General features: G+C 39.7%; 1 protein-coding gene across 6 annotated transcripts in view; it reads left to right on the top strand.

The window, feature by feature from the left end:
* The window catches only part of IQCE (IQ motif containing E), a 32,379-nt gene that overhangs the window by 2,530 nt on the left and 4,911 nt on the right, over positions 1-24,938 (top strand). For 2 of the 6 annotated variants that reach the window (XM_038151346.1, XM_038151345.1), the window contains exons 3-23: positions 336-378; positions 1,308-1,448; positions 1,738-1,869; positions 2,831-2,901; positions 3,446-3,559; positions 4,153-4,203; positions 4,701-4,771; positions 4,993-5,065; positions 5,476-5,525; positions 8,106-8,263; positions 8,732-8,787; positions 9,104-9,221; positions 9,640-9,718; positions 10,509-10,613; positions 11,371-11,473; positions 13,681-13,776; positions 13,989-14,012; positions 14,900-14,995; positions 16,031-16,161; positions 16,851-16,966; positions 21,115-21,200. In XM_038151346.1, coding sequence (XP_038007274.1) covers positions 336-378; positions 1,308-1,448; positions 1,738-1,869; positions 2,831-2,901; positions 3,446-3,559; positions 4,153-4,203; positions 4,701-4,771; positions 4,993-5,065; positions 5,476-5,525; positions 8,106-8,263; positions 8,732-8,787; positions 9,104-9,221; positions 9,640-9,718; positions 10,509-10,613; positions 11,371-11,473; positions 13,681-13,776; positions 13,989-14,012; positions 14,900-14,995; positions 16,031-16,161; positions 16,851-16,966; positions 21,115-21,200 — 1,914 coding nt within the window. Of the gene's footprint in view, positions 1-335; positions 379-1,307; positions 1,449-1,737; positions 1,870-2,830; positions 2,902-3,445; positions 3,560-4,152; positions 4,204-4,700; positions 4,772-4,992; positions 5,066-5,475; positions 5,526-8,105; positions 8,264-8,731; positions 8,788-9,103; positions 9,222-9,639; positions 9,719-10,508; positions 10,614-11,370; positions 11,474-13,680; positions 13,777-13,988; positions 14,013-14,899; positions 14,996-16,030; positions 16,162-16,850; positions 16,967-21,114; positions 21,229-21,400; positions 24,321-24,721; positions 24,934-24,938 lie in introns of those variants that run through there. The other 4 variants (XM_038151350.1, XM_038151347.1, XM_038151349.1 and 1 more) reach the window with 4 other exon arrangements.

The raw sequence follows: 24,938 nt of genomic DNA, 5'->3' as shown, positions 1-24,938 counted from the left end.
GTTCTACAGATCAGCCTCTACTCTGGGATCATCTTGAATTTTCTGCTTCTCATATTTAATGTTGTTGGGAAAGGTCTCATGTTCTGAGCAAGAATTGACAGTATCTGTATAATCAGACTTCAGTTTGCTCTGCCTTAATTCTGGTCACCATTGCTGTGCCCAAATCTGCATATGCTTAATGCTACTATTTTTCTTCTCTATAGAAAAGGTTTTGTTCTTATTAGAACAAAGGATCTTCATAGAAAATGGGAGATTGAAGGCAATTTTGACATTATATGATGATATCTTAAGAGCCGCGTATTTTCAATACAGAAAAAAATCAATTTCTCTTTCAGAAGTTAAAGAAGAAGATTTTTCAGAAGCCTCCAAAGTCACCAAGTAAGTGTTCCAAAACTTTTTATTCTGCCATTACAAAGCTGGATACATTTGTGGGATACAGGAACAGGGAGCTTTATCTGAGATAACATCTTGTTATTCTCTTCAGAATTATTCACTGCTGTGTGCAGAGCACACCTAACAGAGATCTGTTCTGTAACCTGGGAAGTCCAGATTGTACAGACTAAAATACTGACATTTATGGGTTGGTTGTAATTCTTGATTCTCCAGCATGGTCTATTTTTTCTCATGTTATGCCTTGTGATGGAAACCATTCTGAATTTGTTTTTCTCCTTGTCTGTTTGGAGAAATGCTGATACTTGTTGTGTAGAGACTCTGGAATGACTGGAGCTCTCTACCATCCAGTCATGGATCTCTGTGTAGATTTGGTGGTTCTCTGTTTCATTTCTTGTGATGGGTTGCTTTGGTTTTTTCATAGTACAATTTTGTTATTATTAGATCTTCAGTTCTAATATTGGGTTTGTCCTTTTTTTTTTCTGGGGTTTATGTATTTTTGCTATACTTTTCCATTAACCTTGCTTCATTGGCTTCTAGTGAATGTTTCAAAGGCTTTACCTTAAAGTGTTGTTAATAACAACATTTAGATGTGCAGGTATCTTAAGGATACCTATCCAAACTGTACACATAAATATTTCCACATGTGTTAGTCGTACTGCTGTCACTCTGCTTTTTCTAAGCCTCTTCATGTTTTTGGAATTGTATTTTTTTATTTATAGTGGAGTTTTTTGGGATTTATGGGTTTTTAAATGTGTCTGTCCATCACTCTGTGTAAGCCAGGATGGAATACGCTGTTAAATTCTATTTTTACAAGTAATAGGATTGAGTCTGGAAACTTTGAAGAACAAGACAACAAGAATTTGAGTAACCTTGAGCTTTTGAAGGCGGCACTGAGATATTTTCTTTTGCTGTAGAGTCTCCCTACAGCTCAAGCACACAACTGTATCCTAAGAAAGCTGCAGCTTGGAGATCTCTGCAGGGAAGGGCCAGTGCTTGTTTTGAGAATGCAGCTGTTGAAAACCCAAGGCAGATGTGGCTGGGATTTCTGAAACAAGGTATTAGTATAGAAATGTTTGCATTTATGGATCAAATTCATTGTTGTGGACAGCTTAACATGTAAGCTATTAAAAATAGACTTGTATTTGATTAAAGGTTACATAGGAGTTAATTTCACTGTTATTTATTTGGGTGGTTGGAATTATCTGATCTTGAGCATTGGCATTTATCGAGGGAATAATTAACAGCATCTGGAGCTTTCCATGTTGCATTTGTTCAGAATAATTCCACAAATTTAATTCACAATTATCCCTGATTTTTGCATTTTTGTTCCATTTCTCTTGGCAGGAATGAGCCATGCTCTGAAATCGGATGCTGACACGGGGCATGTGCGAGCTAACGTTTCCAGTAGCACTCCAGAATATTTGAAGGAAGCTCTAGGAATGAAAAAGCCAAAACATGCTCGTTCTTCCAGTAATGGTAAGCTCTATAATGGTGTGGTAGATAAAAGTGAATTTATTTTTTTTCCCTCTGAAAACACACATTGCTTAAGAAAAGCAAGAGCCATTTTAGTTTACTAAAATACATGTGTGAAAATATGATCCATGAGATACTTTTTGAGATTCCTAAATTGGTTAAGGCAGGGATTTCCAATTTTTTTGAGCAATGAATCACTGTTAGCTTTCAAAACTTTTGCAAATTGCCATGCATTTGCAGCTGAAAACGTTGCAAATATAATATGGTTCAATGGGACAGCTGTAGACAATTTATTGTGACTTCAAAACATAGTTTAGGAACCATTGATAGAAACCATCTGCTTGCCTGAAATTCTGTGTAATTGACTCCTTTTACTTCTTCTCTAGAAAGTGTTTTATCATGTAGTTGTGACATTAAAATCAAACGAGTTTTATGAGAAGAGCAAACTTTCAAAGTTTTATTCTGCTTTTCTTAAAGGAGAACTGTAAACTTTAAAATTCCACTTCCATTTAAAACGACACCTATACATGTACTGGTGATTCACAGTTTCTGGCAACTTTACAGGATGATATATTTGTGCATGTTAAGCATAAATAGAAAAATGTATTCTAGACATCTTTTAGAAACCTTTTGTAAATAATGGATTTATTGGGATGAGAAGACTGCAGTCTTCTGTGATATTTGTATCTTTCTTGAGATGGATATTTTAATATAGCAGCAGAGAAGAGAAGTAATTATGAAAAAATTGGCTGCAAAATCTGGCAGAAGTTTCATACAGTAACACTTCCATTTCACCTCCATTTCTAAAATTAATTTCCTTGTTGATTTTTCTTCTTCGAGGAAAGGAAAAAAGCCTAGTTTCCACTTTGGTGCTGTTCTAGATATTTCTCTTTATCTGCAAGGTTTCTGGTTGGTTAAAAATACCTCTTTTGGATCTACTTATTTTACATACCCCTTTCTGTAGGCTACATTCCTGGAACTCCTGACTACAAAGAGAAAGAAGATATGTATGATGAAATTATAGAACTGAAAAAGGTACAGTTTCTCTGAGATGACAGAAAAAGTCATGGCACTCCATCCTGTACATGTCCTGGCCTTAATGATCCAGAATTCTTTGGTTTCTCTAACTTGGGATATCCACCACATTTTTTTTTGCATTTGTAATGTAGGGCTAAACTAAAACTTGTGTCTGTCTAAGACAAATTCACTGTGGTGGTATGGTTAGAGTGGGTTTTCTCTAGAGGTTGGTGTGCTGTATGAAGGGTGAGGACTGGGCTTGTTGAACTCTGGGGTTACCTGTAGACAAATGCCTTGGCTGGGCTTGGTTGTTTGTGTAAGGTTGCCTTTCTGTTAGACCTTTTCCTTTCATCTACCCTCTGTCTCATCCCTAAGCTGTGCTGTCTTTGTGTCTGTCCTGGTCCAGTGTGATGATTTTGTGTTTTGGCTGTTTTGTCTTCTTTTTCCATGTCATCTTTACCGTTGTAATTGGATTGGTTTTGACATCAAAATGTGTTTTCAGTGAAAACTCTGCATTTTCCTATTTCTGAAATGTGCTTAAGATTCTTCTCCCATCTTTTAGACAATACAAGCTCAGAAGAATTTGGGAGACCGAATGAAGACGAAGCTCCGTCGACTGGAAGAGGAGAACAATAGAAAGGATAAACAGATTGAACAACTGCTGGATCCTTCCAGGGTGGGTATTTCTTGTGGGGATGAAAGTGGGGCAAAAGAGTAGGAGTTTGTATTGTGGTGACTCCTAGGAGTAATGAGCTGGAGCATGAGAGGTGGTGTAAAGGGGTTTCTGGTCCAGCAAATCAGCAGTCCAGCTCAGTTCAAAGGAAGATGATGCCATGCACTACAGATAAGTTCATTTAGCACAAATACCTTTAATTTCTGAAGGTAAAATAAAAGTGCTGTCTAATTAGGAGCCCATTTTCTGAATATTTTGCCTGAGAGTAGAAGGGAGTTAACCCATTGCAGAGTGATGGGTGCATGCAGTCCTGAGTAGTCCTCTTCTGACCAGGAGGCAGAAGAGCAGCCTTGTCAGGCCCTGACAAGAAGCATTTGTGGTTGTGGTCAGACTTGAATCTTACTGAATTTCTTGTGGCTGTCACTGTGTGCAGACCTACATCTTGGGAGAAATGTGCTAATAGAACTAGCTGTGGGCATAGGGAGTTCAGAATTTTAGCTGTTGGACTGTGGAGTTGAGCAGGTTGGCAAATTCTGTGGAAAGAGCCAGCAGTAGAATAAAGTGTCAGATTTGGTCACTTGCTTTTTCTGTTGCAGGGCTCTGAGCTGGCTCGAGCTTCGTCAGAAAAGAAGACTGATAATGGATGGGTAAGAGTGTCTTTATCGCTTCCTGCTTTCATTTGTCCTTTTTCCTCTTGCTAAGGTGAAGCTCTACTAAAAAGTAAAATTAGGTCAGTTAGGGAATCACATAACCTGTATCTCTGTTAGCAGGTAAGGAGTCAGTAACAAAGATCTAGAATTAACATTATTTTGGGAAGCTTTCTTTGTCATTGTCTTGAGTCTGTTTAGGCAGTATTCTCACTATTGTTTGCTGCTTTGATGTTGGCAAGGTAGTGGGCAATGTTGTTTTTATTTTATGGTTGTATATCCATATTGTTAAACTCATTATGAAATCAAGCATCTGATTTCCTCAGTGCTCTCTTTTTCACAGGGTAGCAGATGTGTATGATTTACTAAGTACTGAAATATGTAGAAATAAGTATATCTGATCAGGTACAATTTATAAAGACAGGGCAGACAGGAATAGACCTTCTGTGAAGAGACAGATTATTCAAGGACTCATGAGCTCTTTGTTCTTTCTGTAGGTGGTTACTGGATTAAAGCAGAAGATTGTCAAGCTTGAAGAGCAGTGCAAGGAGAAAGACAATACTATTAAGTATGACTTTGAGGGGGCAGGGGGTAGAGGCTTGTATTGGATGAGCTAATAGAGAGAATTGGAAATCCATGTTATTTTTCGTTTGTGTTCTATTCCTTAAGACATTTTAATAAACTCCCAAGAACGTATTGGCAATTATAAACCAAAAAAATTATGAACCACCAGCTTGCAGTGTCTTTGCTGAGCTGACAGGATTCTTTTTTGTATTATTCTGTTTTCAGTGAATTCCAGGCAGACATGAAGACCAGTAGTTTGGAAGAAGTGAGGTTAGCCATGGAAACCTACTATGAAGAGGTATGTCTGGCAGGTCCTTCAAGGTGCATGCAGGACAGGAGGCTGGGCAGTTGTTGAGTCAAAGTGCAAATGGAATGTGTAAGATAAATTTCTTGTACCTTAACAGCACCTGTCATTGGTAGCAGGTTTTCATAGTTATTCTCACAGCTCCAGATGTATGTACAGGAAAAATGTTTTTTTTCAATAAGTTGGGTGTGTTAATGAAAAAGGGCAAGTCAAGAACCCACTGTACATCCGTAAGTGTAATCTTGAGATGGAAGCAAATTTAACAGTAGGCTGATCTTCAGTGATGGCATCATTAGCTCTGCCACTACCCAGAGAGTCTTGCTCTGATTTTCACCTAATGAACAGCTGTGTTGCTGTGGAAGCTGACATTGCCAGTGCTCCTTAATGGAATTTCTATTTCACAGGTTCATCGCCTCCAGCTCCTCCTGGCCAAGTCTGAGACTATGAGGAAAAAGTATGTTTAATTCTTCTGATAAAAATGTTTGCATGCATGTGTTTCACACATCACTGGAGTCCTACTTTAACTGATGGAAAACTACTACATGGGAACTGTTTTTGTCATTTAGATTGCAGGATTTGCTTTTTTGGTACTGCTTTAGTTGGCTTCACAGCCTTGAAATATGTCTTAGTCATATTTTTTTGCTTGTAGATAGATCATTTTGTGGATCTGGAAAAATACCAGAGCTATTTAAAAAGTACAGGATAGCACTGAAAACTTATCTCTGTTGCATCTTCCCTCATAATCACACCTATTCTGGCATGACTGGTAATTGAAACAAACTCCCTGGATGTTTGGCATTTCACACTTGAGTCAGTTCTGCATCTTGCTCCAGAGTGCAAAGAAAATGTTCTTGGAGTAAACATTATTTTCCTTTGGTACAGAGACACAGACTAGTAAATTGTGTCAGAGAAGCTTGTACTAGTGCTTGTCACTGGTGAGCAAGTGTGGGCATGGTGGTGAGAGTGAACAGTTTATAGAGTTTATAAAAGTTTATACAGTTTATGAAAGTCAAAGCACAAAGGCAGAAGACACAGCTCCACTAAGAGAGCAGATCAAAAGCATCACTGCAAGTGAGTGTTATTTGAGCTGATAAAAGGGTAAGAGTGTCTTGTAGGACAGTAAAATTTGTTACCACACCACTTCAAAATATACTTGACCTCCTAGTGTGAAGCACAGACAACTGTGTTAACGTTGAGTATAATTATTTAGATTGATAGAAACATGTGAGAATTCCTTAGGGTCATTATTTATACTGCTTGTGTTCCCTAATTCACTGTCACTCGTGAATTGAAAACTGCAATTTGTTTTGCCACTTTAAAAAAAAAAAAAAATCTTTTGGCTCAGACCTGCAGTGACCAGCCTCTTGAGGCTCTAAGCCATCACACCTAATTTATTTACAGGTGAAAATGAGTCACCAGGTCTCTTCCTTCTCCTCATTTATTCATAGCTTCAAAAAGTGGTGGTCAGGGCAGTCTCTCTCCATTACGTGACTGTCAGTCTCTGCTGGAGAGGCTGAGCACTGAAATAATAAATCATGTTGAAGGTCAGGACTCTGGCATATTGAAAGAGTTGTTTGAGAGTATTTCTTTCATGATGCTTGTCTCCATTAGTTCTGGCTGATGTGAGTGGCATTTGGCTTCTCTTCTTCAGTGTCAATGCTGAAGTCTGGTTATTTGTGTGTGAAGCTGTAGTATCCAGTTGTAGCTAGAAACTAACTTTTCAAGCCATCAAAATGGACTGAAATCTATTTTTTTATTTAGGTTTAGATGAGCCTAAAATAGTGTCGCTGAGTGGTCTGGTTACGGTTTCTATCATTCCTGTCACTACCCCATTTTGATGGTGTGTTGTGGTTTGGTTTTTACTCTTTGTTGTCCCTGCTGTCTGGGGCAGCTGTGTGGATAGTCATCCATGACACCTGGACAGCCTTGTTTTGTTTGGTTTTTTTCTTCATTTCCTTTTAATTTCTAAAAAGGACATTAGCTGAAAATTTAGCCTTTTCACTCTGATATTCTAACTGTAGGCTGTGTCCCCTTTTACCTTGTAATTTTCCAGTGGATGGGATGAAAGATTCCTTCACAAACTGTTCTGTGGTTGTCACTGGCAGTGGCATTTGTGCAAAACCAAGTCCATCAGTTACTTCAGGCCTTTATTTCCAGAAATAAGTTTTTGGGAATTTTCTCCTAGCAATAAAGCAAATATATTTCTTCTCACTGAAAGTCTGTTTTGTGAACAAATGTTACAACTTTGAACATCTAGAAGCTCAGATTTCTTCCCCCCTTTCTTAGAAAAAAAAATTTAAATCCATGTAGTATATTTAAAGTTGTTTTTTACATGCTTTCCCATTTCTGATGCTTTTCATTTCCTTATTAGGTGTATTCTTCAAATCTATTTCAGATCTCTCTGGGGTTTATAGACACAAGGATAGTTTCTTTTACAGTTGAGCACCATTTCCAGTTATCTGAAAAGACACTTGAGTATTGGATTTGTTTGAGAGTTATTCCATCTCTGTCTATCCCCCTCTCTCTCTCCCCCAATCTCAATGTTTGTTAGTGAGCAAAAGCCCTTCAGAGCCTGCAGGCTGGCTCTCTGTGCTGGATAGTTTTTTGGAGGAGTCTCACAGTTTACTGAAGCATTTTTTAAATCAGAGGTTCACAGAGTGCTGGTAAAGCATTGTAAGGTTGGTTGACAAAACAATAAGATGAATAACAATCATACAAGTGCTCTTGTTTGTGCATAAATGGAACAGAGTGGGGAAGGAAGTAAAAGTAATAAATGAATTTTCAATGTTTCAATGTTTTGATGCAAATTGGAACAATTGTGGAACTGTTGAGCAAGATGATCTTTGCATGCTTTTTCAAAGAATAGGTAACTCCCCAAGTAAAAAAAAAAAAGTTGAGAAATGTTATTATGGGGGAACTGAGGCTGTCAACTCCGCCATCTGACTTGAATAGTGAAGCTGCTCCCCTCTTTTTAATGCTGCTTCTTTGTTCTCTGCTTTTAAGTTAACTTTCTGGTTTTGATCCCTTTTCCAAGTGCAGAGGGCAGAGACACCCAGAAACGACTGAAGGCACTGAATGCTGCCGTGCTGAGGCTCTCCAGGAACATCAGGGAAATGCAGGCTGAGAATCGCCGGCTGAAGGAGGATCTGGATCACGTGCTGAGCACTTCCCCTCCTCACAGTAAAACAAAAAGTATGTGCTGCAAACTCAGGGAAGGTGAGGCAAGGGATTTGGGTGCATCTGAAAGATGTGTGACAGCAGGACCCTACAAGGGTAGAAATAAGGGAGTTATTAACAAGGTGAAGATTCAGGAGTGGCAAAGTTGGAATGAGAACTTTCTTTCAGGAGTCTCTGATTTCTCCAGTCAGATTTGTGTTTCCTCTGTTATTGTCCCCGAGAATTTGAACTGGAATTCAGGAAACTTTTTCAATAGCTGAAAACTGATTATATTGATTTCTGAGCTTATATTGATTTCTGAACTAATTGGTTTAGAAGTCAGATATTTTATGCCCGTTCTCATTTTTTTCATTGGTAGACATTTAAAGTTGACATTCAGAGGTCTTTAAATTGTCTTTTGATAAGGCCAGAAGTTTCAAAAAGCAAGAACAATGTTGCCCCATGGATGAAGTTACATGTTTAAAGTTTTGTTATTGTATTTAGATTATAGTGAGTGGAGCAGACAGAGGCTGGTGAGGAAGATTTTGGATCTAGAAAAAGTAAGTGGTCATGGTTAAGAGGCTTTCTTACCTGTCTGGGAGCAGAAAATGCAGAACCACTGCCTTGTGCTCTTGGCATGTCCTTCAATGTCTCAGCCTTGTGCATTCTGCCTCACACACATAACCTGCTGCCTGTAGCATGAGCCCTCCCTCCCTGTTTTCTTCTCTCACACTTGTTAGATATAGATGCACATTTTACAATTAACCTCCATTTATCTTTTCTCATTGCCTAAATAAAGTAATTTCACACTAAATTTAATTTAATTTTCTTTTTTTGTGTGTGTGTGTGTTCTCCATGTGAATTTACCCTGCTCAGAAAGTGTGTGCCATGGAGAGCAGCAGGGTGTCCTTAGGTGACAGTGAGGCATCACAAGTGCTTGCTGAGTCATCTTCACATTCTGTGGACCTGGACCATCCAACATCCCAACATTTAGGTGAGGAATTCTATCACTGTGATATTTTATGAAAATCCCTTTGCCAGGATTTTTTCTCCTGAGAAGCTGAGAAGCCTCAGAAAAGAGATGTAAAAAAATAACTATCTGATAACTATAGAATGTAGTCTGGAAATGGTTTACCAACAGGTGCATCTTTGATTGGTTTCATGTAGATTGTTTTTACTTGATGACCAATCGTGGTCCAGTTGTGTCAAAGCTCTGAACAGTCACAAGTTTTTATCATCATTCTATTCCTTCCTAGCTTTCTGATGTATCCTTTCTCTTCTATAGTTTAATACAGTTTTAGTATAGCATTTTTAATATAATATATTATCATAAAATAATAAATCAGCCTTCTGAAACATGGAGTCAAGATTCTCATCTCTTCCCTCATCCTGGGGTTGTGCAAATTCCACAGAGTGCTGTCGCCTCCAGAGGCTGGTGAAGAAACTGAAGGATGATAGGCAGGCACTTCAGAATCTCCTGCTCAGTAAAGAGTAAGTGTGACTCTTGTCTGGGATGCTCTTCTGTAGGTGTGAAGTGTTTCATCATTTCTGATCCTGTTATGAAATGATGTAATAAGTAATTCACATTTTCAACTAGAATATTCATTTTGAGAATTCCTTCAGTTTTTATTTCAAAAGCTTCTTCCTAGTCCTACTTGCTTCATAATATTACATTGAGGAAGAAAAGCCAGAGGATGGAAAATGAGAATTTCTGCTTGTTTCTAGCACATTTTTCAAGGCTTAATTTTCTGCCAACCACCCTGAAAACCCTTTGAAGGGTTATATGTTTGTGTAGCACTTCTTGTTTGTAACGTGCTGTAAAAATTCGTGTGGTTTGGTTTTTTTTTTCCAACATGTTTTGTCCTCATCTCCCACTTTCTCCATTTAAACCTGCTCTCTGCCCTGGGATGCTCTGTGGCTTCTGTTCTGCCCACAAGTGATTGATTTGCAGTTTGTATTGCCTGGACTGTTTGCTGTGTCAGGGCCTTGGGGCAGGTTAATCTGAGCACTGTGAGCAGGGACATGCCCACAGGGAGGTGTGTTGGTGACACTCTGCCTCCTGTGTCACCTCTGAACAAAAATGCACAGTGAGAGCACGTGAGGAGGCCTTTGCTCCTCAGCAGTGGGTGCTTGCACTTAGTTTTGTTTAAAAGGAAGAATGAAACAGTTACTTTACAAATTTCAGAAAATCGAATTGGTTCAGAAGTTTAAAGAAAAAATAACTACTTGTTGGAAGTATGAATGTCTTAGGTATCACTGAGATTTCCCTGTACCTTTGTAGATTAGATATCAAGCAGTTACTGCAGGCCAAGGCTGAAGTGGAGCTGGAGCTGCAGAAGTGGCAGAGTAAGATGGAAGAAAAAAGCACAGGAGAGCAGACTTTAAGGTAAAGCATTTTATATTAATAGATCCTTTTGGAACCCCCCAAAAAAAATCTCCTTAAGTATAATTCTCTTTTGAAGTGGCTCAAATTCTGTAGGAGTTCATCTGAACTGCAAGAAGCTGGGGATTCTTTTAAGCAGAAGTGTTTGGAGGGATGGAGTAAGTTATTAGGGGAAGACTTCTAGAGAGTGCTCTTAGAGGACGTGGAAGACTAAGTAGTATAGTAAAAATAATATCTAAATTATAATAAAAATTCATAAGATAAATGGAAAAAGCTTTTATGTTGGGCTCAGACATTTTTTCTCTGTGAAAATGTTGTGCTCTCTTTACCTTGGCCTGTGTTTCTAGACCACAGCCTCTCTGTCATTCCAGTTACTCCTTTTATTCTGTACAACTGTGAGTGAGAATCCTGTGCAAGGGAGGCACAAAAAAAGTGATTTCAATATTGTTTTGTGAGAAAGGACTTTGACTGACAAAGACAAAACTGTAGCAGATCTAAATACATTATTAATAGTATCAAGGCTACCACAGTAACCTTGAGACTTCTTCATTTTAACATAAGGCTGTGCCATCAGAGGCTGAGAATTGATGTTATGTGTCTGTTACTGTGAGAACAGGTATCAGCCTGAGCAGTTTCCCTCCTTGGCCTTAAAAAACAAGCCCAAAGCAACCAAGTGTTATGAAATAGGTTCAGTATTTTCAAAGAAGGGTCAACAGAAAATTTCTATAAGCTATAAATACCTTTGCTTTTCCAACCATAGTGAGGAAATCCAGAACCTGACACAGAAAGTAGGGAAACTGGAGTTAAAACTGGAGGAGGAGAAAAGACAAATGGGAGAAGATACTGTGGAAAAGCTAAATAAGGTACAGCCACATTTTTGTTTGTGTTTTTCTTTTTTTCCTTGTGTCTGATACAGATTTCAAAAGGAGCTGGTAGTCTAAAGAACTGCTAGTTGTGTTTTTTCAGAGATTCATTAAATCTTCTCATAGAGATAATGATGGTTAACTTCCAGTGTTTGTTGGAAATAAGTTATTTCAGTAATTGACATTGCAACTTGGGGAGTTTTTTGAAGCTCTTCTGTTAGTGATCCTCTGCATTGCTGTTGGTTTTTTTCTTGCTCAGTATAAGATTGCAAAAGGCTTAAACTTTTAAGTGCTTGGGGCCTTTCCCAAAACTTAAAAAAAATAAAAAAATTGTTGTTAATTTTATCTTCTTACAGCATCTGAGGCCATTTCCTAATTCCAGATTTTGTAGAGGGAGGGAGGTTTTGCAGGAGTTGACAGTTAGATAAAGGATGGAGACACAGGTAAATGTGCTCCCTGGCAGACTGGCATAAGATAAAAATCCCTTTTCAGTGTTTTTTTCTGCTGGCCAGGTGGTCACTTAGGGCACAAGAGCTGTCCAGTCATAAAATACTCACTTGCTTTTCTGTTAGGATGGAAGTGAGGTGCTTTTTCATGGGAAGATTTACAGGATGTAGAACACTCATCATCATGGAAATTGAGGGGGTTTTAATTCTGCTGCTGGTAGAACATAATATTTGAGTCAAGAATTAAGGAAGATGTCAATAAAGTGAAATAAGTGAACTTCACTTTCAAGTGAGGTTTTCCTAGAGTTGAGGTATTCTACCTAATATGTTTGTGCATATATTCTGTTAATCCTGGACAGTCTTAAGTGTTGCTCTTGAATCAGTTTGGAGTTTTGTAAAATATGTCTGAACTTGATATCTCTGCAATCTTCTGTCCCTCTTCCAAGTGAGGTAATTGGCCAGCAGAGATGGATGGGCACTGACAGAGCTGCTTTCAGAGGCACTGTGGCCATGTTAACCTCATTTCACTAAATACTACTTGGAAATTATTACTGGGGGTTTTGATTTGCACTTAAAAAGAAATAGACCCTGAAATACACATAGTAAAAAATACTAATAAAGATGTACAGTGGCTTAGGAGGGTTCTGGTTTCTGATATAGAGTGCCATTCTGTAGATTCTTTTCTGTGTGTTATAGGCTCATGGATGCTAGAGGATGTTTTGAATACCAAATAACTGGAGTCTTTAAAAACAGCCAACAAACAGCTCCTTTTTCCCTCTGCAGACTATATATATTCTTGGCCAGTAACCATCCATTTATTGAAATGTTCCCATTATTTGTAATTATCACTAAGTTCCTACCAATTTCTCATTTTAATAGTAGGTTGTCATTTTTAATATGACATGATCCATTTGCTAAACTTAAGCCTGGAGCTCGGCGGTTTTAGGTTATAAATAAATTCTTTTCACAGAATCAAGAGGTTTTTTTCAGAGTCTATAAAATCTCTTGTTCCTCTAGTTAAAATTTTACACCAACAAATTAAATTAGTCTTTTAAACTTGCAGCTAACTTTTGTTTGGCATGTGAGGTATGACAAGTAGGGTGGGATAATTAGGGATCAAAAGGATCAAGTGGTGAGAGGTGGAATATGCAACCACACCTCGGGAGAAATTATTGGAACAAGATCTTGTTTTATTCTTGGTTACTTCCTTTTTCCTCTAATTAATTTCATTAAGATAGAAAAGTAGATTTATGCCAACTTACACAAGCTTGGTGTCATACAATGGGCAGCTCTCAGTAACCTTAAAGAGATGATTGTGGGGCCACAGTTGCCAGGATGAGGCATAACCAGAGGCCTCCCTGGTTAATTAATACTTGTCTTTCCTGGAGAAGAACTGCAGAATCAGATAACCTGATTTTTGCTCTCAGTCTGTTGCTAACACACAAACAATTTCTGAGCAACAAAGCAGCGAGTTAGCAGTGCCTTAGCAATGCCCAGAAAAATAGGAGCATGTGCAAATGGAAACTTTTCCATTCCCATGCTCTGCTGAGGGCTGAGAGGGGGCAGGGATGTGTTTCACTCTCAGAGTCATCTCCGTGATGAGTTTGAACACAGCAGAGTTCAGAACTAAGAGTTTCCTCTTGAACTTCCCTCTGCCCTGCAGGCAGGATGAGCTCTGGTGCTGATTTTCCTGAGTCATTTGTAATCTGTGCCCTCACAGCTCTGTCTTAACTGTGCTAACTTAGAGATTCTCCTTTGCAGACTCCTCCAGTCTGCACAGTGACAGGCAAAGAAAATCACAGGAAAGAACAAGCAGCCAGAATTATCCAGAGATGCTGGAAGATGTACAAAACCAAGGTGAGATTCTCCTATCAGGGAACAGCTATCCCCTCTCTGAATCTTACTCTTTTTTAGCATCTGTCCACACATCTTGAAAGGTTATGTTGTTTGAGTTTGGCAGGGGTTGGGACAAATGCTTTCTGTGTCTTTTAATTATTGAGAAAATTTGGCAAATCTTTATTAAAACTTGTATATATTTGTGGCATTAACATGGGCATTTTTCATTTCAGAAAGAAGAAGTTGCTCTGCATGAGGTGAGTGTGTTTATGACTCCCAACCAAACAGTACAACAGGTTTGATTTGTATCAAAGGGCAAACAGCCAAGACAATATTTGTTCTTCAGGCTGGCTATAATCTTCCTTCTGACATCCTGATTTTGTTTCATGTATTTTGTCAGTGGTCTCAAATTTTTGGTCTCAGATTTTCCATACTTGGCACCTTCTGCAAGGTGAAAACTTCTGGAAATTCTGAACAAAATCTGATACCAACAGACAATAAAGTTTACTAAATGTGATAACTCTAATCCTGATTTAATTTTCATTATGATGAATCTTCAGAAAGATTTGAAATAGGATTTGAAGCTTTTGCTAAGGAAAAATGTCTGTGAGAATTATGAAGATAATGAAAAGTTTGTCACACAAGGTCATTTCTTGATGAATGTTTTGCAGAAGGGTTTTAATTAAACTATTTTTTTCAAATAGCACAATGTAGCATCTTACCTTAGTTTCTTCCAGAACATTAAAAGTTCTGCTTTCAGAAATTAGAACTGATTCTAACCACGTGACACAAACCTGCTGTTCCAAATGCTTTTTGTTGATTATAACCCAGTAAAATCTCTGAGGGGAGTGGAAGGCCTTGCCTTCGGTGCAATCACCATGAGGTCTGCCAGCCTTGGCTTGGTTTGTGATTGCAGCAGAGCATCTCAGAGCCCTCTGGGTACCCAGAATCTAACGTGGGAAGGGGAGCGTGGTGCTGTGTTGGTGAAATTCAGGCTGGTGCTGGCAGCTACAACTTCACTCATTTGATAGGATCAGTCCTGAGCACCTCCCAGATGGAATTTAAACCCCAGAGCTGCCCCTGGGGGTGCAGTGTCTGGGGGTTATCTTTCAGAGGAGCTAATGACCACTTCTCTCCATGGCAGGCAGTTGTTCTGCTCCAGGCAGCCTTCAGAGGACATTTATCTCGACAGAAAGGGCTGCTGGATGCTGGGGTGCCTGATGCAAAGTCTCTCACTGAGGTAATTGTGGGGACAGATGGGTATCCCAGCATCACTCTGTGTTTATCTTGCACTGTAAAGGACTTGACTTCCAGGCTTAATTTGTTGACTCACCTGGTGATTGTTTTAATGTGCTGATTAGCAACACCACTGTAATTCTAGAAAGATACTGAGCTCATTCCCTGGCTTCCCTTCTTATTTTCTGTAGTTCACACTTTTAAGAAAAAGTGAAGCTGTAACTTCTCAGCCTTGTGGCCTGTAACACTGTAACTCTTTTTTTTTCCCTGGTTCTCCCATCAGCTAGCACACCCTTTAACTCTTAAATTTGGAGTGCTGTTCAAAACTTTACGTGCTCTCAAGGGCTCACTACTCAATCACTGGAGCAATAGATAAACTTTTTTCACCAAAGTTCAGCAGTAAGAATCTGGAGAATATCTTTTATTGGATTGAAAAGTAGAGGAGTCTTGGTGAGGCATGCTTAGCCCAAGACTTGGTGTCCTCTCTCATGTCCAGTTTGCTCCAGATTATTGAGTTCTGAATATGAAAAAATGTCCTTATCAATTAAGCATTCAGTTTCTGTAAATCATTTGCCCGGTTATATAAATATCCTTTGGACCTTTAGCAGGCTATAGTTAATTTGTAATTCTCCATCCAGATTGTCCATCTGATTGTACTTTCCATGCTCTTTGATTCTGGTAAACTGGCCCAATGTAGGAGGACTGATTACTTGGCTTGATACAAGCAGAAAAGAAATCCATTATGAAGGTTGTCTTACCTCCTTAAGCTTCAAAAGGTTTCCTTCCTGGAAAATAAATGAACTTTCCTTGCAGGTGTCTGGTCTTTCATTAATTGAATGCTGATGCTTCAAAGCTTATATGATGATCAGATTTGCATTTCCTGCTGATTTAGTCTTACAGAACCTTAAAAACTGCAGACCAAAAGATGGGGATGTTTGTTCTACTGCCAGTTTCACAATCAAGAAGATTGTGAAACGTTCTGTTGAGCTTCTGTGCAATCTGTAAAAGGTCAGTTTTCTTTAATCTGATTGCTTTGCAGAACTCCTGCCTGTCTTCCATGTCAGACTCTTTGAGCTTTTCTTCTGATTGCAAGGAGAGAGATGAGATGGTGACATTCATCCAGTCCATTTTCAGGGCTCACTTAGCACGTACAGAATCCCTTCAGGAGAGGTAAGCCAGGAGCAGATACTTCTGCAACATGCAATAGCAAAATCATTTTTATTACAGGAGAGGAGTATTTTTTTAATAGAGTTTTAGTGTGGGTTCCTTGGCAGAGAAGGAGAACAAGGCCCTTGCTACAAAAAAGACAAGGGAGAGCTAGTTCCTGAGAACATTCAAAAGATGTGTGACTAAAAGGAGCTTTGTGGCAGCAGGAGTCTTCCCTTATCCTGCTGCATGTTCTCTTCCATAGCAGTGAGTGAAAGTAAAGTGAAAGAATTACTCTGTGGAACAGAAAGGTTACTGTTGTTATCACACAGATTGCTGATACATTTGCCTAATGTGTGAATCTGAAGCCCTGACATGTGCAGGTGAAGGGTTATGTGGAGGAACAAGAGGGAGAAGCTAGAATGCCATCAAGTCACTTAGCTCAGGCAGGGCGCAGGGATTTGATTACTGCTTAAGTTTATGGTGACTCTGTCTTGAAAAATACTTCCTTTCTCTCCAGGGTTTACTGCTCTGAAAGTTCTTAATGTCAGCTGCCATGGTTACAAGGAGAGTTACGTGGCTGTCACCTCTGTTTAGTGTCTGGGTTCACTTCTGCAGGTGATAGAGCAGCAACACAAGAAACTTTTCAGCACAGCCTGTGAAGAGAGACTGCAAACACTGTTCTGTGCCTCATGCTGGGTGTCTCTTTGCAGGCCCTCTGTGCCCAGTGCCCCCAGTGAGAAAGCAGATCCTGCAGTTGCCATCACAGAGAAGAGACCAGGCTCAGCAGCACTCCAGGGATCTTCAGTCCCCACATCTCCTCTTCCTGGTAATCTCCCTCCCCTGTGTTCAAAAGTCTGGGTGTTTTGAGTGGGTGCCTGCACAGTTTTATAGAGAACATCTGCATGTGCACACACACACATGTGCATCCTTGTACTGCATGTGGGTGGCTTCATTTGGTGACATGTTGCTTCTACTGGCACGTGCAGTTCCCTACATTAAAAAAAAAAAAGAGCTCTGACAGTCTCAGCACCAGCTTCTTCACAGAGCTTTGTCTGTTTGTCCCAGCTGTGGTTTGGAAGGTCTCTCTGGTGCAAGTGGTAATTATTGAGGGAACGTGGTGTTCTCCTGTATTGCTTCTCTGCTTCCTTTTCAGCCCTGTAGCTGGAGTATGGTACTTCCCATCACGTTTTGGGCCCTTAGCCATAGACAAGCTGAGAGCATTTCCACCACCCTGACTTAGTTTCTGCAGAAGACAGACAGACATCTGCTAAAAAGAGCCATCCTAGGCAGCCATGTGCATTTGGTCATGGTGTTTTCAGCAGTCTTCAGTTGCTGCAGTAAGGGGAAAAATGCAGTACTGGATAACCTTGCCAGCAAGTACTACTGTAATACAAACTGAGAAAATCTGTCTCTTTTATGGCTCTTGTGCCATTTGGTTTTCTTCTTGGATTCCTTATTGCTGTTTGTGAGAAGATGGGGTTAAAGCCAAAGAGGCTTTTAGGAGGATGTTGGAAGTACTGAGTAAGAAAGACAAAGCAATGCTGCAGATAAGACAGCCTTAGACATGCAGCTGCAAAGGAGTTAAATTGAAAAGGGCTGGTTCTGTCCAGAGTGGGACATTTTAGGCTTTTATGGACCAGCTGGGGAAAAAGGGAGCAACTTTGAGTGTGACCTGAGAAACACTGGCTCAGTTTTTGTGTCAATTGAAAGCTCTCAGTCCCTGCAGGCTTGCTCAGAGACAGAGAATGCTGTAAGCAGCGAGGCTGTTTCTCTAAGATAGGAGGTGGGGAATAAGCCAGATTTGCAGGGCTTGTGAAAACAGAGGTAACACTCCAATGGAAGAAAATGTGTTTAAGAAACTTCACTGTGTTCCATATTCAGAGGCACGTTCTGCTTTGTGAAGGAGTAGATAGTACTTGCTTCTGAAGGTGTTTGAGTTTTGAGTGACTTTAATTATGTCTGGTGATAGTATCCAGGAAAAAAACAGTGCTGCAGCACCTTGATTTGCCCGAGCTCTACTGCAGTAGTCATTATTGGCATGCTCACACTAAAGCCAGGGTAAATCAGTTGTGAAATTGTGCTCAAAGAGAAAGAATCCCTTTAATGTTTAGTCCTTCTAGGACCCACAGAGGAGTGTAAGATGAGGCAAGCCCAGTGAACGCAGTCATATGAGTACCAGCAGGGCACAGTCATTGTCTCGCTATGAAGTCTCCTAAGCTGAGTTTTATTGCAGATTATGATGACAAGTTGATGAGTGAAGAAGTTCTGGGATAGTTTATACTGGAAGAGAGACAGAGGAAACCATATTTTGAAACTTTCTTCCTTGCAGTCCTTTCCTGGTGAATTTCAAAAAGGAGTGATTGGGAGCAGACCAGGTTTTGTTTGCTGCTGATTTTGTCAATGTGGGAGATACTTTCAGTGTCTGGGGTGAGGACAGAATGTATCCAGGTGTTTATGGGGAGGCACACTGGGGATGTGCTGCTGTAACTGTACAGCTGCCCAAAAGACTGCCTGGCACTGAGCTCTCTGAAGTATTAGATCCTGGTGCATGGGAGTGTTTAACCAAAATCTCCCAAAAAATTAATTAGGAAAAGCCTCCTAAAGGAAGAGAGCATCCTGGTGTAAATGCAACCTCTCAAGGATCTGTTTGGGTTTTTTGCCATGTGGATTTATGTAGTTTAAAGTTAACTAAAAATCCACCCCTGCCATTCTGAGCTCATGACTGATAGAAAAATCTACTGGCAAAACTGGGGTTTGATGGTAAATTGGGATTTCAGTTGTCATCCTGCAGCCTGGGAAAGATGTGAGACAAGGAGCTTGTTGAGCAGCTGAGTGATTTAAAAGCAATCAAATTCTTACAGCTTTAAATCATGCAGCTGTTGAACAAGTTCTTTCTTCATTTGTCCCAAGTCCAGACTTGCATTTCATGACCTCTAGGTCTTAAAATGATCTTAAGCTTTCAGTCAATATCTGTATTGCAATAGATCATTTCAATTCACTACCCCTTTGGCATTATTTGGAGAACAAGGGGGGAGATGAAAATGTGTATTAAAAAACCGTATACATCTGCTAGAATGAATGTATATGATCCTGGTGTAGCATTGCAGACTTATAATTCATTGTTTGCATCAGGTTAGATATCTCTGTATTTTCTAGGAAAACATTTTTTTTGAAAAAGTGTATTATTCAGTGCTGCTTTGCTTGTCTTGAGGACCTGGAGATTTTATAAAGCCATTTCTGCTGTTTCACATGAAATGAAAGAGAAATTAACGATTCAGCCTGTGAAACTTGGTGTTGTGTTTTGTTTTGTTCTGTCAGGGGAATGACAGGAAGGAAGAATATGTTCTTGCTGTACATGCACAGCAATCTTGATTAAGGGCAGTGTTTCTCTTTGCATATTACTGGCCACTCTGGCTGCAACTGTCAGCTTCATTTCAGGCTTTTTTGGAATCATAATGAATTTACATACAACCCTTAACTCTTATCAGTGCTTAGCCTTCACAAGCACCAAGATAAAGGTGATATCAAACTGAAAATGAAGACAAGAAAATCTCATATGTCAGGAGCAGGATATAAACAAGCATGATTTGGATAATATTAAGTTATTTCCTGTATAATATGTTTATTCTTAGAGTTGCTTCTTCTGGTTATCATGCCTGTTTTTGGCAGTTCCCTTTGCTCCTCCATATCACCAGTGGTAGTGTCTCATAAATCTCCCTGAAAAACTCTGGCATTGTTTGTTGACTGGTGAAGAGAAGATTTTGACTTAACTAGAAAATCATGTGTTTCCTTGCTTTTTAGGTTGAGGTCAATGTAATATAATGGCCTCCCTGCATCCCCCTTGCCATTGACAGACTCTGTCACTCTATTCATGTTCCACTTTCTATGTATTCCTGCTCTTCCATACCAGGATATTTTTTTTTCCTGTGTCAGGAATCTCTTATTTCACTACAAGATCCATGGCAGGTCTGTTCTCCCTGGATAATATTCTCTGTGTGCCCTCCAGTTCAGGTCAAAACCTCAGACTGGCTTCTTGCCCGTTTCCTCTTTCCACCACAGGTTGTCTTGATTTGTTTTCTTCTCTGGGAGAGTCTTTTCAGAGAATTTATGTTTGAAACTGAAACATAAGTGGAGCTGAGGGAAGAATATTGTGCTAGAAGGTATTAATAGCTGAGGGGAGGATATTGTGCTGGAAGGTATTAATAGCAGTCATCATTTAGACCCTACATCTCTTGCACAGGGGTTATAAGCTCCTGGTTCTGCTCTTCCTGTGTCAGGGACTTTGTACATATTCATTTTATGCCTCTGATTCTCCAGTGTTTACTGGAATCATCAGGAATATCTGTTCTCAACCTGAACACTTCTTCAAACATTGGAATGGCTGAGATGCATAGAAACACATCCAGGAAAATAGCAAAGAAACAAAAATTTTTTAAAAGGGGAAAACTCAATGGTGTGGTCACTGTTTTTATTGTCTTACAGTAGAACAGCATGTGAACAATATTTTGGGTGTTTTACATGTATAAGGGTTAAAGACACTGACTGAGAGCTTCTGCTTTTTTTTTGCATCTATTTCCCTTTGTTCTGTCTATATCTGAGTCAAGTTCTAATTGTGACCTCTCTGTGTAGTTTAAGCTTGGGTCAATTTTCCCTTTTAATAAATATTTGGTTTTGACCTGCAATGGCTTCAGTATGAAATGGCTTTACTTGGTGTGTGTAACCCCTTGCAAAGATTCAAAGGCAATAAGAGAGCTCATGCATGGCCAGTGTGTCAGCTCAACCCTTGCTGTGCACTGGGGCTCGTTAAAGAGGAACACAAACAGCTCCATGCACAAAAAGATCACACTCCTCCATAACTGCATGACTCCAGGTAAGCTTGGAAACTTCCTGGCTCAGAGGATAGCACACTTGCCCCGAGGGTTTGTTTTGGTCAGTGCTGTTTGTTGATGAGCTTGTTTGCTGGAATGCTTTCAGGCAGGTCCTGCTCTGCTCCTGGTGTGGCCCTGGATGAGGCTCACTCCGACGACTCCGATGACGTTGTGGTCCCTCCCTTGCTGCAGGTGAAGAAAAGCTACACTCACTTCTAAGGTTTGCTAACAGGCTCTGGTGGTCTTGAATTATTTGGTTCATCAACAAAACTATTTGTACCAGGATCAAGCATATCAAAGATGGAAAAAGGGGGAATATCAGCACCTTTTTAATGACAGTTCACATGATTTCAGCCACAGATGAGTAATTCTTTGACGTGTTTTCTCTGCAGACTTTATGGCTAAAAGCCACTGACTGACTTTAACCTTACCCTCCTGGTACACAGAGAGCTTGGATTTAAAAACTCAACTAAAACACTTCCATGTTTTTGATGGGGATTATAAATTCAGTTGCCAAATTTAAATGAAAGCAATAAAGCCTTAAGATATTTAATGCCAAACAAAGTTTTGTTTCAGGTCAATAAAATAATTTGTTTAATCAGAAAGTGGTGAATGACATAACTCCAGTTTTCAGCCCGTGTATGCAAAGGGGTACAACTGGTATTTGTTATCTGTGCTTTACTATTTAAAATTTTTACTGTATCATATTTTAATATCTTTTTTTTATATTTTTATATTGAGCATTTACAGTCTGTGAGACCTTGTAAAGGCTTTTAGAAAGCCATTTCTTTGCCATAGGGCTATTCTAGGCCCACTGCATCAGCTGGGTTTTCTTATTTATTGACCTTTTCCTGTGTGTGTATGATGACATGTGTAGCACTGCTTTGTGTTGAAATGTCTGATGGCATAATCAGCTTTTGGGATTTGTCAGGGCAGGTATGTATTAGCAGCAGTGTGCTGTGAAGGGATACCCTTGTGAGTGTTTTTTCTGCTTAACAAGTCACAAATTATGTGTGTTTTGCAGGGTCAACTCTTAGTGTGTAAAAACATTTGACACAGGAGATAGAACTGTCTGGAATGCTCACCTGACTACATTGTTGATATCTAATTGAGGCAGTTTGGTTTGGGAGCAGAAGTGGTAGGTTGGATTATAACAGAAATTAGAACTGCATCCAGAAAAAGCACTCCCAGTGTAATTATCCATGGAAAGACCAAAGGCCTGATGGGCTGTTGAGGATTTCATCAGAGGGTCTTTCCAGATCTTCTCTGCAGACTGTACTTTTTGATTGGATAGTTCCTACTGTTGCACCAACATCCTTCAAAGACATTGAAATGTGTGTGGGTTTTTTTAAGGTGAGCTAGATAAATCATGATACTTATTGGAAAGGGAAATTAATTTTACAAGCACGTGGTGAAGGTTTTCTGGAAACACTAATGGTTTCTTTGTCATCAAAGAGTAATAAAGTCTCCTGTAAACAGAAAGCGCTCTCTTAAATATAAGATTTTTATCACCTTTTTTAAATTAAAAATCAGTCACCACTGCTTCTCAGAATACCAATAAGTCAGGGCTGTCTCAGTTCTGTGATTTCAATGAAGACTATCTGAGGCTTATCATGGTTTGTGCCAGTACTTAGAGCCAAAGAGGAAACTGGATGGCTGCAGCACAATGCAGCTGATTTCATTTAATCCCATCGGTGGAAATGCTGCCTGTGCTATTTCCAAAGGCAGTTTTGGGAGCTCTCCATACCCAAAGCAGTCTGAAGAATGTCATTTGCACTCCCACTGGGTAAATTTTTCCTGCTGGTGCTTTGGTCACATGACTGTCATCTGCAGGAAGGATAAAAAAAATATACATAAAAGAAAAGGGATAGAATCCTTCTGGTGGAAGCTGGGATATGTTTCTTTCTTTTTCTGGAAGTCACATTAAGTAGAAGGGTCATTTTGTAAAATGGAAGCAGTGCTGTACTGAGTTGTTGTGTATAATATTTCAGGTCTGTGACTGTGACTCTGTCATGGATCTCTCCAGAGAGTAACCAGAGATGAGGCCTGACACATTAAAGGGAGAGTGTGTAATGTGTCAGGACCAAGGCTGATACCAAATACCTGTCTGGCTGTCATCCTGTGGGGAGATGCTGGGGCAGCAAATGCAATAAAGAAAACATTCTTTTACTTTGCTGTGCTGTAATGAGCAGTGTGACAGTATTAGGAAGTTGATACAGAGCAGAAGGGCTTGTGTTTGAGCTGAGCACGTGGCCAGCAGCAGCACTGTCCATAGACAGATTCTGGGATTGATGGGAGATAGGAGCTTGGGATCACCCAGACACAGGCAGAAACCAGGGTGAAAAGGAACAAGTGTTCTCTGGGGTGAATCAAAATGTGTCTAAAACCTCCTAAATTTGGGGGTGCTGTCTCCCAGCTGTCAAAGATCTGATACTAACAGTGAGATGGCCTTCAAACCCAACTTTGGAAGGTAATTATGTGTTCACTCCACATCAGAAGCTTGGTGTGGTACAGGAGCAAGAGAAGGCTGCACAGTATTAGCCTCAGGTGTTGTTCTGTTGTACATTGTGATGGAATGTGTTGGAGGGAGTAGTGATTGACCCTAGCTTTGGTTCTGTGGGTATCTATCTGAATGCCAGCACCCATAATTCTGGGAAGAAGTGTGGCACAAAGAAGGAAGAAAAAGTTAATTTTTGAATAAATGGAGTTTTTCCTCAACAGGGAGCTGAGGGCAGTAAAAATCAGTGTAGCTCAAATCCGCCAAGACAGGCCCTGTACAAACACACTGTTTCTGAAAAACACCTCTGTAGAAAGCCCTGGAAACCTTGTGGGGTGTCAAGGTCTTGAATGAAAATTAAACTCCCCTGTATGCAGTGTAATCTAAAAGCACATTTCCCATTCTGTCGATATGGAATAATGTTTCTGACTTAAAGCCATCTGCAGTTTGCAGCAGTGTTAGTTGGAGATTGTGTGTGAGTGCAGAGATCTGACTTTAATGGGATGTTATCTCTCTTGATCTCTTTTTGCCCTTAAGTGCCTTTGCCTGTAAATCTTTACTGAGGCATCAAGACCTGAGAACTGTATTGTTTCCTGCATAGCTCTAAAAATAATCCCTGCACAGGCAACTTCTAATGTAGTCAAAATGGAAAAGGATTAATCTTGGCATATGAGAGCACCATTAATTTTTATGATCTTTTTGATATTTAGAACTGTGCGAGTGTTTTATATAATTTATTTTGGGATCTTTGAAAAGCTAAAACAATTGCAATGAATTTTCTTTGAACTGTTGAATTTTGAAATAAAGTTTATAACAGAATGTTGATGTGTTTCTTCTGCTACTGCTGGATTTTCATTGCCCCTCTGGCCTCTGCTGCACTTTCCTGTTTTCTCTTTGCACCTGGGCTGACCTTTTATCCCTGATTTCCTGAGTGGACAGTAACAAGATAACTGAAACATGTAAGGTGTGAAATTTCTTTTCTTCTAGTGCAGGTTCAAGCTTTTCCCATCAGGAATGAGCAGTGTTCCTGACCAAAACCTGGTAGAACTGACAGAGCTGGTGGGTTTTTGCTTTGAAAAACTGGTCTGGCAGCAGCTGAGGGGGAGCAGGAGATTACAGAGCTCAACAGTTTACTGACAGTGTATCCTCTCACCTGGGTTATTGCTGCTGTTTGTGAAGCTCTGGAAGGAGCTAGGACATGTGCATTCTTTTCCAGATCCACTGAAAAAGCCTTTAAAGACCCCCTAAAGAAGCCTTATGCTGGTTAATGGAAACAGAAGACCCTGCTGTGAAAACATGGGAATCCTGCAGTCATCCTCCTGTCAAGCAGAGTCCTTGGTGTGGGACTACAACAGCTATGAGAGTACAAGATGAAACAATCTTTGTTAGATGATTTTATTAATTAAATTTCACATTTTTTATTCTTTCCTCTC

This window comes from Motacilla alba, chromosome 14 (assembly GCF_015832195.1).
Source record: "Motacilla alba alba isolate MOTALB_02 chromosome 14, Motacilla_alba_V1.0_pri, whole genome shotgun sequence".
In the NCBI taxonomy this organism is placed as follows: Eukaryota; Metazoa; Chordata; class Aves; order Passeriformes; family Motacillidae; genus Motacilla; species Motacilla alba.
The sequence above is the reverse complement of the archived record's forward strand: the minus strand, read 5'-3'. Positions and strand labels throughout refer to the sequence as shown.